This window comes from Alligator mississippiensis, chromosome 6 (genome assembly GCF_030867095.1).
Source record: "Alligator mississippiensis isolate rAllMis1 chromosome 6, rAllMis1, whole genome shotgun sequence".
Taxonomy (NCBI): domain Eukaryota; kingdom Metazoa; phylum Chordata; order Crocodylia; family Alligatoridae; genus Alligator; species Alligator mississippiensis.
The window spans coordinates 31,089,868-31,103,767 of record NC_081829.1 but is presented as its reverse complement, the minus strand read 5'-3'; the positions used below and the strand labels follow the sequence as shown (position 1 = coordinate 31,103,767).

Below are 13,900 nucleotides of genomic sequence, written 5' to 3'. Positions count from 1 at the left end.
ACTCACAATTTTTGATAGCTTTCAGGTTATGGACTTACTCTTGCTGTTGCTTCAGATCACTTGGGAATTACATTAGGAAAGTTTTCCCAGGCAGTTACAGAACCCACTGGTGATGTTAAACTTCTCTTTCCCAAAGAGCAAGCTTTACAATCATTATGTATATATACTTAAATTAAAATGCAACTGTCTCATCCATTTTGCTGTAGGATGGACCAGGAGTTCTACAGGAGACACAGCATGTCTGAAGCTAAAGATGAAAACAGTTCCACAAAGACATTGTCAGCAGCAGCTCGAAGATCATTCTTTAGAAGAAAACATAAACACAAGCGAAGCGGTTCCAAAGATGGAAAGGATTTACTGGCTCTCGATACAATCAGTACAGACTCCATTCCTTTCATGGATGGCAAGTTCTTCTGTTATTTTTAGTTTCCTTATGGCTCCTATGAGAAATATGGCTTTCTGGTTAGCCTCTACATAAATAAAGGAGAATCACCTGCTTCCCATCACACACACCACCCTCAGCCACCAGTATAGATGCTTGTATTAAGTAACAAAGTAGGCTATCTCAAATCAATAGCTTGTATTAACCTTTTTGAGTCCATCTCCTGAAGGTGAGCACTTAGGCCACTGGCAGATGTTCATTTAAAGGCATCATGAGATCTGGTCTTCAGTCTCAAATTACACCTCCTGTGCATGGCAGGACACAATTCTGGGATTAGGTCCCAGTCACACCCTACTTGCTAGTGCAAGGGGAACCCAGGAACATGATGCTGGGCTTCCCCTGCATCAATAAGTTGAAACCCTAGTGCCCAGCAATCAGCTGATCATCAGCTGAGGTCAGGAACCAAACTGGGGTCTAGAACTGGCTCCAGTGTGGTTGTCAAAACCCTATGCTCAACACCTCAGGCTGGGCTGCCAAGGGCAGGAGATCAGAGACTCCTAGCAGGAGAACCAAAGGCCTTCCCATGCTGGAAGTGCTAAACTCCGCACCTGCGCTGTTACTCTTCTGTTCCAGGTTCCCTTGTACCGCAGTGAGTAAAAAACACATGTGAAGCCCACTTAAGGTGCACAGTGATTTTTCCAGGTCCTGACACACTGGGGCCCCAGTGCTTCTCCCCAGTCCCAGGGTCCTATTTAACCAGGACCTTTAAAAACTGCATTTTTGTCTGAGCTGTACCTACAGTTTTCTGATATAACTGGTGCACATGGACCCTGGGATTGGGAGAGGCTCCTTGATTCCATGGTCCCTCGGTGACGGGGTTGTCAGAAAAACATGTGTGTACCTGGGCTACATATGCAGTTTTTGAAGGTTCTGACATGCCATCAAAGAACCTTTCCCCAATCCTAGGGTCCATCCATCCCCCCTGGAACTTTGAAAATTAGTGTGGAGCTGGGCTGAATAGAGTTTTCTGACACCCCTTGTACACGGGGACCCTAGAATTAGGGAGAGGTTCCCTGATAGGATACCACTGTGCTAGGACCCTTAAAAAATTGTATGTGTAGCTCAGCCCAGTTGGTTAGGGAAGAGCTGTGTCCTCGGCCCAGGGGCTGCCCTATGCAGGATTTTGACACTCAGCTGAGTGTCAGGATTTGACATGGGTCAGTCTCAACCTGCCACAGGTTCAGTTTAAGGCAAATGAGTCACAAAGACGTTCTACATTGTATGTTGAATAACTTTGTGGTTCATTTTCTATATTATCACACCATAAATTGACTTGAATATGTGGCCACGTTACTATTTAAGGTGTGATAAATAGGTTAATTGTGTCTCAAATGTAATGTGTGCCAGGGGCCTAACATTTGGCTTTCTAAGGAGAATAGTAGTTGTATGCCTTTTGCAATTATTGCAAAAACATAATCTCCTTTGAGGGATGCAGTTGTTTAAACCCAGATTGCTAGACTTTGGCAAAGTGAACTCCTGAGTAAAAAACTGATTTTAATATTACTTATACTAATTTACTGCTTGAAAAAGCACGTTGATTGTAAAACTTACTTATTACATTTGCCTTAGAAAATGCCTTAGATATCACTGCAGATTTTGACTTTTGTAGAAGATGTAGTGGAGGCAGACACAGGAAAGCTTGGAACCCTTTCAAAAGGGCAGCAGCTGGTATCTTCTAATTGTTATGCAAGAATGAGCTGAGAACAGTTCAAATGCAGCAAAATTGCTCCAACTTTAACCCTGGATGAAAGAAGTTAGGCCTCTGGCACGTGTCACACTTAAGGCAGGATTAACTGATTAATCACATCTTAAGTTATTACCTGGCCATGTGTTAATGCAATTAATGGTATGATAAATAAAGAATAAGCCACAAAGTTACTACATAAAAATGTGTAACAACTTTGTGGCTGGTTCTAATCATGCCATTAACTGAACAAGTCTCCAGGCCAATGCTCCCAGCCATGGAGGTGCACCATGTGCCTCCGAACCAAGGAGCCAGGATCAACTTATTGTGCTCCTAGTCATGGCAGCCCATGATGCACCCCCAGCTGAGAGCCCTCTCAGATGATAGAGTGCCCAACTGTAGGAACTTGCTGTTGCAGGGAGAAGCCCAGGATCATAATCCTAGGCTCCACCCTGCACTGGCAATAAGGCATGATGGGGTCTGATGTTGGATCACACCATTACACCTCCTGCCATGCACAAATAAGCTGTGGCAGGGCAGGAAGTATGATAGTGGGATTGCACATCAGATCCCACAGCACTTTTACTTGCATGTCATCCAGAGGCATTAAAGGTAGAGCGGATTTGTTGCATTTGAATTGTTCTCAGCTCATTGACACTTAAGTTAGAACTATCAGCTACTGTCCTTTTTTTAACTTTTCCTTTTTAAAAGGGCACCGAACATTTCTGTATCCACACCATTTGTGCTTTGCTAAGTATTTGTGTATCTGATGGATCCAACTTCTCAGAGTAGAATTATGGACCTTTTATCCACAGCTAAAAGTTTGTGTTCAAACCATAGTAATTTGGTTAGTAGGAGTCCTTCAGTTATCTGAACACTTAACGTGAACAATTTCAAGTTGTGTATAAGTGATGTTTCTATTTTTCTTTAGACTCTGTGAGCCTGGCTTACCAGCGTGTACAGAAGGTGGATTGTACCTCTCCAAGGCCTGTGCTTATTCTAGGGCCATTACTTGATGCCGTGAAAGACATGTTAGTCAAAGAATCTCCTGGGAAATTTTGCAGATGTCCTCTTGGTAAGCCTGCCAGGGTACATTTAAACCAATTTATTTGCTTAATTATATAAATGATACAATGATTTATCTTAGCACCTACATTTAACGATCGCACAAACATTATAGGGTGGGGAAATAAAAAGCAAGACTGAATTTCTGTGGACTGTCCTGCAAGACTTTTTCTGTGACTAAGTAATAAAAATTAACAGTGTATCTGTGTTTTGTTCTTTGAAACAGAGGTGATGAAAGCTTCCCAACAAGCTATTGAACGGGGAGTAAAGGATTGTCTGTTTATAGATTACAAACGGAGGAGTGGTCATTTTGATGTGACAACTGTAGCTTCAATAAAGGAGATAACAGAGAAGGTAAAATTTCTTTATGGTATCCTTGCTTTCTCTGTGGTTCTCCAAAATTTACAAAACATGATTTTCTGCTATGGGTTTTGGGAAGAAAAATGATTTATTGCCTTTTTGGCCTTGCTTCAAAAGACTATGAAGAGTTGTTCCCCAGGACATTGTTTTATTTAGACAAAATAAGGTTTATTTAGTGTAGTGCAGTTACTTCATGTCAGTATTTAAAAGATTCTTTTATATAATCCTAGCTGTGGAGAAATTGTGGGATGTGGGGTTAATTTTTTCATGTTAGCTAAATTTTAAACATTTTAAAGTTTTTTGATATGTGTATATGACAGTCAGTACATAAACATTGTAAAAAAAAATTAAACAAGCTAAAAGAATTGACATGTGCATGCCGTTTAAAGTCCTGTCAAATGAGGGGTGCATTTTTATTAATGAAGGGAGTAACATATTGTGCCTGCGTAAAAGATTTGAAAAATAATTTATTCTTGAAGACAAAAATTAATATTCAACTTCTTTATCACAGTAGGCTTGAAATGACTTGATTTCATCTGCCTCACACTGTGCTTTCAATTTAATATAAATCTCCTAAATACATTTTTCTTCTATTAATAGTTGTTTCTCACAAATGTTTCATTTGTTGTCATTTTAAGCAGTAATAAATCCTTTAGACATAATGTACTTTGTCTTTACTGCCATAAGATATTTTGCTTAGGGGGCTGGGTAGGTAGAAGGTGTGGGGGGGTGAGGGAAGGTGATGCCAGAATGCTAAGTGTGATGTGAAAATGTTGTTGAGTTGCCATAATTGCATTTAGAGGTGGAGTGGGGTTTCCTAAGTTTGCTTATGTTTCTTATCCTGTTTACCTAGATAAATGTTTATATCTATTTGTTTCTAGGACTGTCACTGTTTGCTGGACATCGCTCCTCATGCCATTGAGCGGCTCCACAGTGTTCATATCTACCCTATTGTCATCTTCATTCGCTATAAAAATGCTAAGCAAATCAAGTAAGTGGGAATGATAAGTCATGGATACTTATTTTATGTTACAAGATTAGCTTCTGCCTCAAAGCAGAATGTGCATTTTTGTCTTGCAAAATCGTTTTGAGGTAAATAGTATTAATTTTATCTCTGTTTACATGGAGAAAAATGGTATGCCCAAAGGGAAAAGAACAGTTCCACTTAAAATCTGAGTACCAGAGAGCACTCTGGGCACCTATACACGTGGCAGACTTCTGCTCCACCGTGTGCTAATTAGCATGCTCCAGCAGCCTCCATAGCACATGTATTTAGCATCCCTGCATTTCAAAATGGTGGTGGGGGTTAGTTAATACACCTCCACTGCCATTTTGAAGCATGGGACACTGAATACACATGATGCTGCGGCTCTGAGAGCTGCTCTAATTAAAGTGAACCCACACACACCCACACCCACACACACCCTGGAGCACATGTATAGATGCCCTAAGTGGTAAATGCAGGAGGCAAGGAATTTTGTCCCTCCATTTGAGCTGGTACTGGGAATGTAAGGCTGCGTAGCTCCTTTGCTCTATATCCCTTTTTACCAGTGGGGGCCAACCTTTTTGTTAAATATGCCACAAATTTAAGCCTCATGCCCTCTCCAAGTACCACTGTGTTCCCCTTTCCCTGCTCAATCTGCTTCTCTGCTTTCTGTTCCCTGCCGTATGCTTCCTGCCTAATATGCTGCTTTTTTTTCCTGATCCCTGCCCAAATTTCTATTCTGCTTTCTACTTCCTGCCCCATCTGCTGTGCTGTTTACTCCTTTCCTGATCTGCAACATGCCATGCACAGGGGCTGCCACAGACGCGCTGCGGTTGGCCATCTCTGCCCTACGCAGTTGAGGCAGCTTATTTTGAACACATCTCCCTACCTCTAGGCTGCTGTAAATTGATTGTCTTCAGAAGTCACCTTCCACAACGTGCAATCTTGCCTGGCCCCCAAGCATGGTCAGTTTAATTTTCAGAGAGCCAAGAATAGGAAACTGGTGTTCTGACTTATGGTCCCCCTATTCATATTATGAGTTAGCGTTCCCTTTTACTGGGTGTACCTATCTAAGATGTCTGCTGTGCAGTTGACTAATTAACTGCCCAGTAAACAACTCAGTGTCTACATGTATGTCCTATTAGGGCACACAGAACTAATAAACTCCACAACAGGGTAGCACTTGTAAATTCTAGTGCTACAGAGTTTCTTCATGCGCAGCAGCGCACATGTGAATGCTGACTGGCTGGCTGGAGCATGAGGCTACTTGCTGGCTGGTCCCACGCTAAAGTACCCTCATGCCCCAGCCAAGCCTCTGCAGCACATTGAACCAGATTGGACCATTCCTGGGCTGGCAGGCTGACCCCCTGGGCCCCCTGCTAGCTGGATCTGTTCCGACTGGGCCACACATGCTGCACATTAATAATGAATAAACTCCAGAGCTAATTGCTCTGGAGTTTTGTTCCTTGGCACACATTCAAACAGCATGCCCTGGAGCAAAAAACTCTGGAACAATAAACTCTGGAGTTTATTCACATGCACTAATTGTACATGTAAATGCACCCACTGACTAGTTCAACCAGTTACACGCAGACACAGAGTTGTTTTGCTAAGGTATCCTTATATGAACTGTGCTCTCATTTTGAAACCTTTCCTCCAGAGCCGTTTGTTGGTTTTTTGGTTTGTTTTAGGTATATAACAATTACACGAAGGAAATAGTTTCCTTTATACCACTGGACCCTGTAATTTATCAAACTTTAAGGATCCTACATAAATATTAAACTACAGAAAGTATATTTGATTATTCCCCTTCAAATAAATAATGCTTGAATGTCAATGAAAGTCTAGTCATTCATTCTGAAGCTCATCCATTTAAAGAAAAATGAATGTCCCCACCATAGACCACCAGAAAATCAATACGGTACATTAAAACTCCCCACTCTGTATGGTTATAGAGCCACATGTTCAGATGTTAAAGGAAACTCTTGTGTGGTGAGCATACTTAAAAATCAGGTCCACTGCTCTTAGTTGTTTTCACCCTTCAGAACAAAGAGAAATAAAGTAAAGTGAAGCATTAATCTAACAGAAAAAAATCAGGCTATTTCTGCATTCATCAAGACAAGATAGAGTTGCATGTTGCCATTGGGAATTACTTGTTCCCATCAGAGGATTTGCAAAAAAACATGCAAGTAATTTAACACAAAAACCTTTTGGTTTCAGTGGGTCCTGTGCTCTTAAGTCATGTGCGTGCTTTTGAAAACCCCACCTGGAACAGTAAATCAATATGTACAATACCACTACAACAGTGCCCATGTTTGATGTATAAGCTAAGCAGTGTGAGGGCATGCAAGCCATAGTTTTTATCTACATTTTTACCATTTCAAACAGAAACTTGCCATGACTCAAATCTAAGAGAGAACAAGTTCAGCTAGCTCAGTAAGAGCTATGAGAGCCTGCTGCCTTTATAAAAAGTCTTTACCAGTCTGAGCACTCTTTATGCTGCAGCATGCAAAGCAAAATAGCTGAATAAAGGCTATTTGCTTAATTCATATGAGAGTACCTTCTAGAAACAGGCCTGAGACAAATTCATAGATCTGAATAGTGTCAAAGACACTCATGGACCCAGAGGGACAGACTTCCATCTTCAGCTCCCTCTGTGCAAAAATGAAGTTTATTTCCTACCTATGGGGACTTTTTACCATCTTGTACCATCTACACTTTTCCCAGAGCCTGACGAAGGGACTTTGCTCCCAAAAGCTTGCAGAAAAGGACAGTTTTCTTGCCATTTTCCGGTTGGTCTAATAAAAGGTATCATTTTGGAACCAAGAGTTTTAGTTTTTTGTATGTAGCTCTGACTAGTATAGCAGTACTGACCTCAATGGAGACTTTATAGGCTGATTTATCTCTAATTGGTTGTTTTTTCCAACAGCTGGAATCCACATTTCCTACCTTCACCAATTTCCTCTGCTAAATTTAGTACTGTATGACTATATTTGGTTGCAGAGTATGAAAAATATTTTTGAAGTCCTTTGCTAGAGCAGTTTCTTTAGTGTTGCTTTGTCTAAGATAGGGGCTGGCAATTTAGTCAGTGTTGAACGCTGAAAGTTTCCACCCCCCCTGCCCCCCTACCCCCCCATTCCAGCTGTCAGATATCAGACCCCTCTGCAACAAAGTTAAACTCAGACATTGTGAAGCAGCAGGCTCTGCACTGGAAGAGAGTGCTGCAGAGGGGATGGGTGGCATCAGACCTCTTCACAGGCAACAGGTTGCCAGTATCGGGTCTAAGGGGTAGTTTTCAAAGGATATATATGATATTTTTAAAAATCCTATTAACTTTGGAACAGGTTGAGATTTTTTTTTTCCTTCCACAGGTCTGCTAATTATGTCAGGCTAAATTTCTTAATATTGCAATTCAAATAGATTGTTAAGAATACCACTTAAGAAAAAATCCTCTGAAAGTAGCCTCATATTAATGGCACTATTCCACAGAATACACCAGGCGGCGCTCTCTGCACAGGATTATGCCTGTAAATTATCAAAGACTTTCACGTTAAGACATCTGCATGCAACTCATCTCAGGTCTGTTGAAAAGCTTGCTTAACAATGATTCTTTTCTTTTCCTTTTTTATAGAGAGCAAAAAGACCCGATCTTTCTGAGGGACAAAGTTACACAAAAACATTCCAAAGAACAATTTGAGACAGCTCAGAAAATAGAACAGGAATACAGCAAGTACTTCACAGGTTAGTATGTAATCTCCATTTCAGTAAGAATGCAGTTGCAATTAATTTCACCTGCATTGAATTTTGAAAAATCAGTTAGTTAATAAGAAAAGAGGGGTTTTTTACTGGTATTTTTTTAACCTCCCATTGATTTTGATTAAATTTATGCTCTAGTTTTTCAGAGAGAACTACAGTATTTTTCAATAAAACATTATCACAAGTGTTTTCCTTTACTTTACAATAAGTTCAGCTTATCAGATAATACATTTTGATATTTAAAGATGCATCCAATCCCCTAAAATGTACATAAAGACATATCTTTATCTTCCTTCAACAATATTCCTTTTAATTTATTGTCCATGAGAGTCCTGAAATCACAACTATTTAGTGTGCAATATGGAGTGAATTTTGGTTTCATTGTTTAAAGTGAGTTTTCTACACTAGAGAGATTTTGTTCAAAATGTACTACAAATAATATATGGAGCAGTCTAATGGAATTACTTAAAGTAGTCACGAGGAGCCTGTGATTTTTGCTGTCATGACATTGCGACATTCATTGTTTTTCATTCCTGCTACAGTATGGTCTTCCTGAGTTGTAACAAAAACAAATATACGAAGTATATAATGGGTTCTAGTTAATAGCACTGACATGATGCATGCTGTAAGAAGCTTTAAAAGGGCAGTACAGTTTTTCAAAGTTTTGTTTATCAGCCATTGTTTTCACTGTCACTTGGAAGCATGGCCCATAAACATGATGGAGTGTATTTAATTGCAATATAAAACTCACAATATAAACCCTTAAATTCTATTTGGAAAGTAGTTATCTGATACATTTTCCCCGAGATGATGTTGCAGTACTTGATGCTGTCATCAAGGGTCTCTAGAAGCAAAGCATGACGTATAGTTTTTAAAGAGTCCTTTAATTTGGTGGAGGGAAGATGAATGAGATTTTTATATTATTGATTTTGGTCAAATACATGCAGAATACAGAAATGCCCCTAGGTATTTGTCTGTCTTGTCTTCTAACATTCGTTGAGAGAAGTCACAAATCATTAATAATGACAATTTTCTAGTGACTAGCTATTACATAGAAAGATTTAATACTTATTAAATAAAAAGAATACTCAGTGTCAAGAAAATACCGTTAAACTTCTGAGCTATGTATTTAGTTTCAATAAACACATGCTGTTGTCTGCTCCCTGTATATGATTACAGCCACTTGTTGCATCTTGTCTTCATTGATGCCTGATTGTAAAGTGAACTGTCTGAGACCAGGAACTCCTTGACTTCAGTAAGTTCCTGTGTAAAGCACCTTGCAAGATGAGGGCTTATATTGTAAGGATTGTAAGCACTATGAGTATGATTGAGGGCCTTGAAAATTACTAAATCAAAACAACTACATTCCAACTGCTGTCTGGTTTCAACAAATGGAATATTTTCATTTATGATTTAGTACTTAGCTACAAGACGTTTTGGGTAGGGAGGAAGACGTAGTTTACACAGATTGCTGTATAATCTTGCACACTATAGCTTTTCCCCCTAGCTGCTGCATACCTTCAGTTCTGAACTGTGTGGAAACTTCAGGAACTTTTTTGCTGAATAACCTATTCAGGCTATCTTTACTCTTCCCCAAAAAGATAGCATGTTTTATTAACTGTATTGAATTTTAATGCTCCTGTTCACCAAACACAAACTTGTCTGTTTTGCCTCCTGGATCCAAATTTGTGATATGTGGCCAATAATAATAATTTTTTAACGTTATTAAAGTGTCTGTTTTCAGAAGTGGAAAAACTATCTACTGTCTGATATTTTTTCCTGTTATTCCATCTTGATATTGGCTGTATTCAAAGGGAGTTTTAAACCAGTTTTTAAATCACGTAACTTTTTTGTCTAATGTCTTAAAGCTCATAGGTTCAGTCTCCTTTGTCTTTACTGGTATTTTTTCATAGTAAGTTTCCTGTGGTTGGAACAAGATGGAAACAGACAGTACATGTATAACAATGCCACTGTAGGCAAGACCCAAACTTTGGGTAGCTTGCATTACCTGTTCAGAACTACCTAGTTTCAGATCATTTTGAGATGAGGCATAGGGGAAGTCTATTGTAGTAAGTGATGCTATTATGATACATAATTCTCAATGTTAGATTTTGCCTGAGCACTCCAGAACAGTTAAAAGAGATTTTCAGCAGAAGAGCCCTTGCCTCTAGATCAGTGATTCTTAGCCAGGCTGCCTAAAGATTCTTTGAAGGGTGATACATAGTACGAGGAGATAAGTGCAGGCTCAGGTTTGTTCCCCAACCCCCGCTACTTGGCCCCTCTGCAAGGAAACAAGGACTGTAATAAATAAGATAGTTTTGCTACTGTATTCACAAAAGCTATGGAGGGAGTGCCTTGAGTCTAATGGGGGTCGGGGGAGGGCTTGAGGCTAGAAAAGTTGGGAATCACTCCTGTAGATCTTCTTCTGCAGCCTATTTGGCAGGCCTCAGGGTGCAATGCAGGGTGGATTGCTTTTTGTCTTTGGTTTATTATTATTATCTGTGGTTTTTCTTGCTGCTGCTGTTTGCTTTTTGTTCCCTGAGCATGACTGTGGCTTTCTGGTGGCAAAAGTGTTGGGATATTTTAGCTCAGCCTGTTGTCAGCTGCTCTGTAAGTGGTTTCAAATATTTGTAAATAGTTCCTAGTTGCTACAGCTATGAGCTCCATGTATGTTACTGCATAAATATTACACCCCAAGGACCACTTGCTCCATCATGGAGGTTTAAAGATGGTCAGAACCTGTTATATCATAATAGATTCAAACTTGGCAACCTGGTATCTTTGAAAACAAATTGCAGAGTACTTTGTAACAAAACCGTTGTCTTAGTTGATTATAGCCACAGATCGTACTGCTTGCCTGTCATTTCAAGGGTTAGTAGAAGAGCTAGTATATTAAATGTTTAACCCTTGTACTCTGTTACCCTTGTTTGAACATGTATACACATGTAACAGATACTCAAGGTGTAAAAATATACATGATCTGTTGATAAACACTTTTAAAGAAAATACCTAACACTTGCTGTCTGAAATAAGTCAAGTCTTTCAAGTACCTGATTTGTGTGTGGGCATTTTCTTTTTGTAGGTGTTGTCCAGGGAGGAGCCCTTTCAAGCATTTGCACTCAGATTATGACAACTGTCGATCAAGAGCAAAACAAAGTCCTGTGGATTCCAGCTGGCCTGCTGTAGATATTTGCTGTGAAGCTATTCTCCAGATGTAAATAGCAATTAACCTTTTTCCAATGGACACATCATTTATGTCTTTATAGAGATATAAATGATTGCTTTTCATGAAGGGGAATGATACACTGAACACAAACAAAATCAACAAGGTGTGTAGAAGGGATAGCTCTTTATCAGAGAACATTGTCCTGCATAAAAACTGCAGGATGGGCTATAACCTAGGTGTACCTTTTCATAAGAGGTGAATATAGTAATGCTGCGAAATAACCCTCTAGAATGACGTTTACAAAAACCTTTTCAAAGTATTTGGTTGTTGATGTTTACTTGAATGACCTTTATTTTTTTTAAGTCTGTCTTCTTTCCCCTAATGAGACAACTCTCCAAAATGGAGTGAAGTTTCCACAAATAAATGGATTTGCAGGCAATGTGATTCTACCTTGCAGTTCTGACCTTTTCCGAGCGCGTTGTTGACATGACTACTGGGTAATCATGCAGGGTTTGTGATCAGTACATCTTGGGAGTGAGCTCAGAAGGAAGAGCCCTCCTTCCCAGGGCAGACCACTGTTTGTAGTCTATGAAAGTTTATCTGTCAAAGATACTGTTTTTGTTTTATGCATGGATCTAATATTTAAACTTTGTAATATATCTGATCAATCTGAACTTAGTATGTGTTTAGAAATATTTTTTGGTTGTTGGGCCTAGTCAAAGCAATGTTGGGGAGAGTCGATAGCTAGGCCTAGCATGCTGTGTTTGTCACTTTTAGATACTGTAAATATTGAAAGCAAATGTTGGTGCAATTTTGCAGGGTAATTCTTAAGCTTTGTACTTCAGTGTGTAGCATTCACATAGATTTGTATTTAATATAAGAGCAGTCACCGTTTTAGGTCTTTGAATGAGAGCCTTTAGGGAGGTACGTTAATTGTTAGTGTTTTCACTGTCAACAAGTAAGCGATCATTTAGTTTTGTTGCAATACTCTTTTACCTGTTGAACCAAACTTCATGATATTGGTTCCTTTTTTGTTTTTGCACTTCTGAGTCTGTGTTTCTAACGCAGGGTTTGTTTTCTATCTTTTCATTAACTGTCATGTTCGTAGGTACTGTACTTAAATTGTTATTTGAAGTATCATTTAAATAGGGCTGTTTCTCAGTGACTGTTCCTAACATTTCATTATGTAGCAAGAAGTATTTTCTTTTATGAGTTTTACCCAACAGTCTGTAGTTTTTCTTTTATTTGCTGGGGGGGGTTTAATTAAAAAGGGATTCTTCTTGCACAGTTCTTCAAAGAAAAAATTGGTCCTAAAATTTAACTTCTGTTTTACAAGTACTATTTTATAGCTCAAAATACTAAAGAAAAGAAATGTAGGCAATGAATGGATGAATTATTAGTCAAAGTACTTTTCATGGTGAGGGACAGTGGTTATTTTTTTTAAGTGCGGTCGGAATGGACTCCAGTGGTACAGATAAAACAGACAGGTACTGTTCTGGCTTGGACTTTCTGTACTAAAAATAAACATGTCACTTTGTATCAATAAAAGGTAAAGAAACTGATTCCTGTGTTAAGTAAAGGTCAATTTCTATAACTTGACTTGTATTTAAGGACTATTTATATTGTCTCTAGCACTTTTTAAGAGACATATGAGGCCACTTTTTAGTTAATTGGCCCCATAAAATTTCCTTGTGTAAAAACTAATTTTTGTCAATTGAAATTGATATGTGTACTTGACTGAAATTGATGTATGGATATTGGAGGTTCTACATAGGTAGGTATCTTCAAAATAGGTTCTGCAGTCACAATTTGTGTACTCATTTCTCCTGGTATGGAGAAACTGGAATTGCATTTCTCCTGGTATGGTCCTTCAGCATAGTGGTGGAATTTGGGCTTATCAGTTGTTCTTTCTCAAATATATTCCTCTAAGAAAAGCCTGCTAACTGAGCATTGATGAAAAATTGTTCTTAACCTATGTATTTAGGAATTGAGCATTAACAGACGTAAATCTAACCCACTTCTCATGCTCCTTAGGAAGCCATTTCTGCTGTACCAATTACAGTAGATGAAGTGTATGAGGTAAAGCACTTGGAAGAATGGAAATTTTGGAAATGGAAAAAAAATGCTTTGTTAGCCTGTAAAATATGGTCCTAGCTTTTTTATTCTTCAGCAGAGTAGGTGTTGCACACAACACAATAGAATTTTATATGCCACTTGTGCCAAGAAAAGCAAGCTTGTGGACTAAAATAAGCAAGTGTATCACAAAAATGAACCCATGTTTCTGCTATAAACAGCAGAAACATAACAACACAAAAGACTTTAGGGATGATTACTAGGTTTGTCCAAAGAATCAGTTTGTCAGAGTGTAAAACACTGTATTTAGTTCTCTATGTTAATTGTGATAGATATGTAATAACATTGCTATCAAGGCTACTATAGGAA

The 13,900-nt window shown here is 38.9% G+C and overlaps 1 protein-coding gene across 1 annotated transcript in view; it reads left to right on the top strand.

The window, feature by feature from the left end:
* Positions 1-13,020, top strand: part of DLG5 (discs large MAGUK scaffold protein 5) — a 200,535-nt gene extending 187,515 nt beyond the window's left edge. Inside the window, exons 28-33 of the mRNA XM_006269642.4 lie at positions 207-403; positions 3,058-3,201; positions 3,418-3,545; positions 4,433-4,542; positions 8,168-8,277; positions 11,375-13,020. Of these exons, the coding sequence (XP_006269704.1) occupies positions 207-403; positions 3,058-3,201; positions 3,418-3,545; positions 4,433-4,542; positions 8,168-8,277; positions 11,375-11,478 (793 nt within the window). The 3' untranslated portion in view covers positions 11,479-13,020. The remainder of the gene's footprint in view (positions 1-206; positions 404-3,057; positions 3,202-3,417; positions 3,546-4,432; positions 4,543-8,167; positions 8,278-11,374) is intronic.
* The last annotated feature ends 880 nt before the right edge of the window (positions 13,021-13,900 follow it).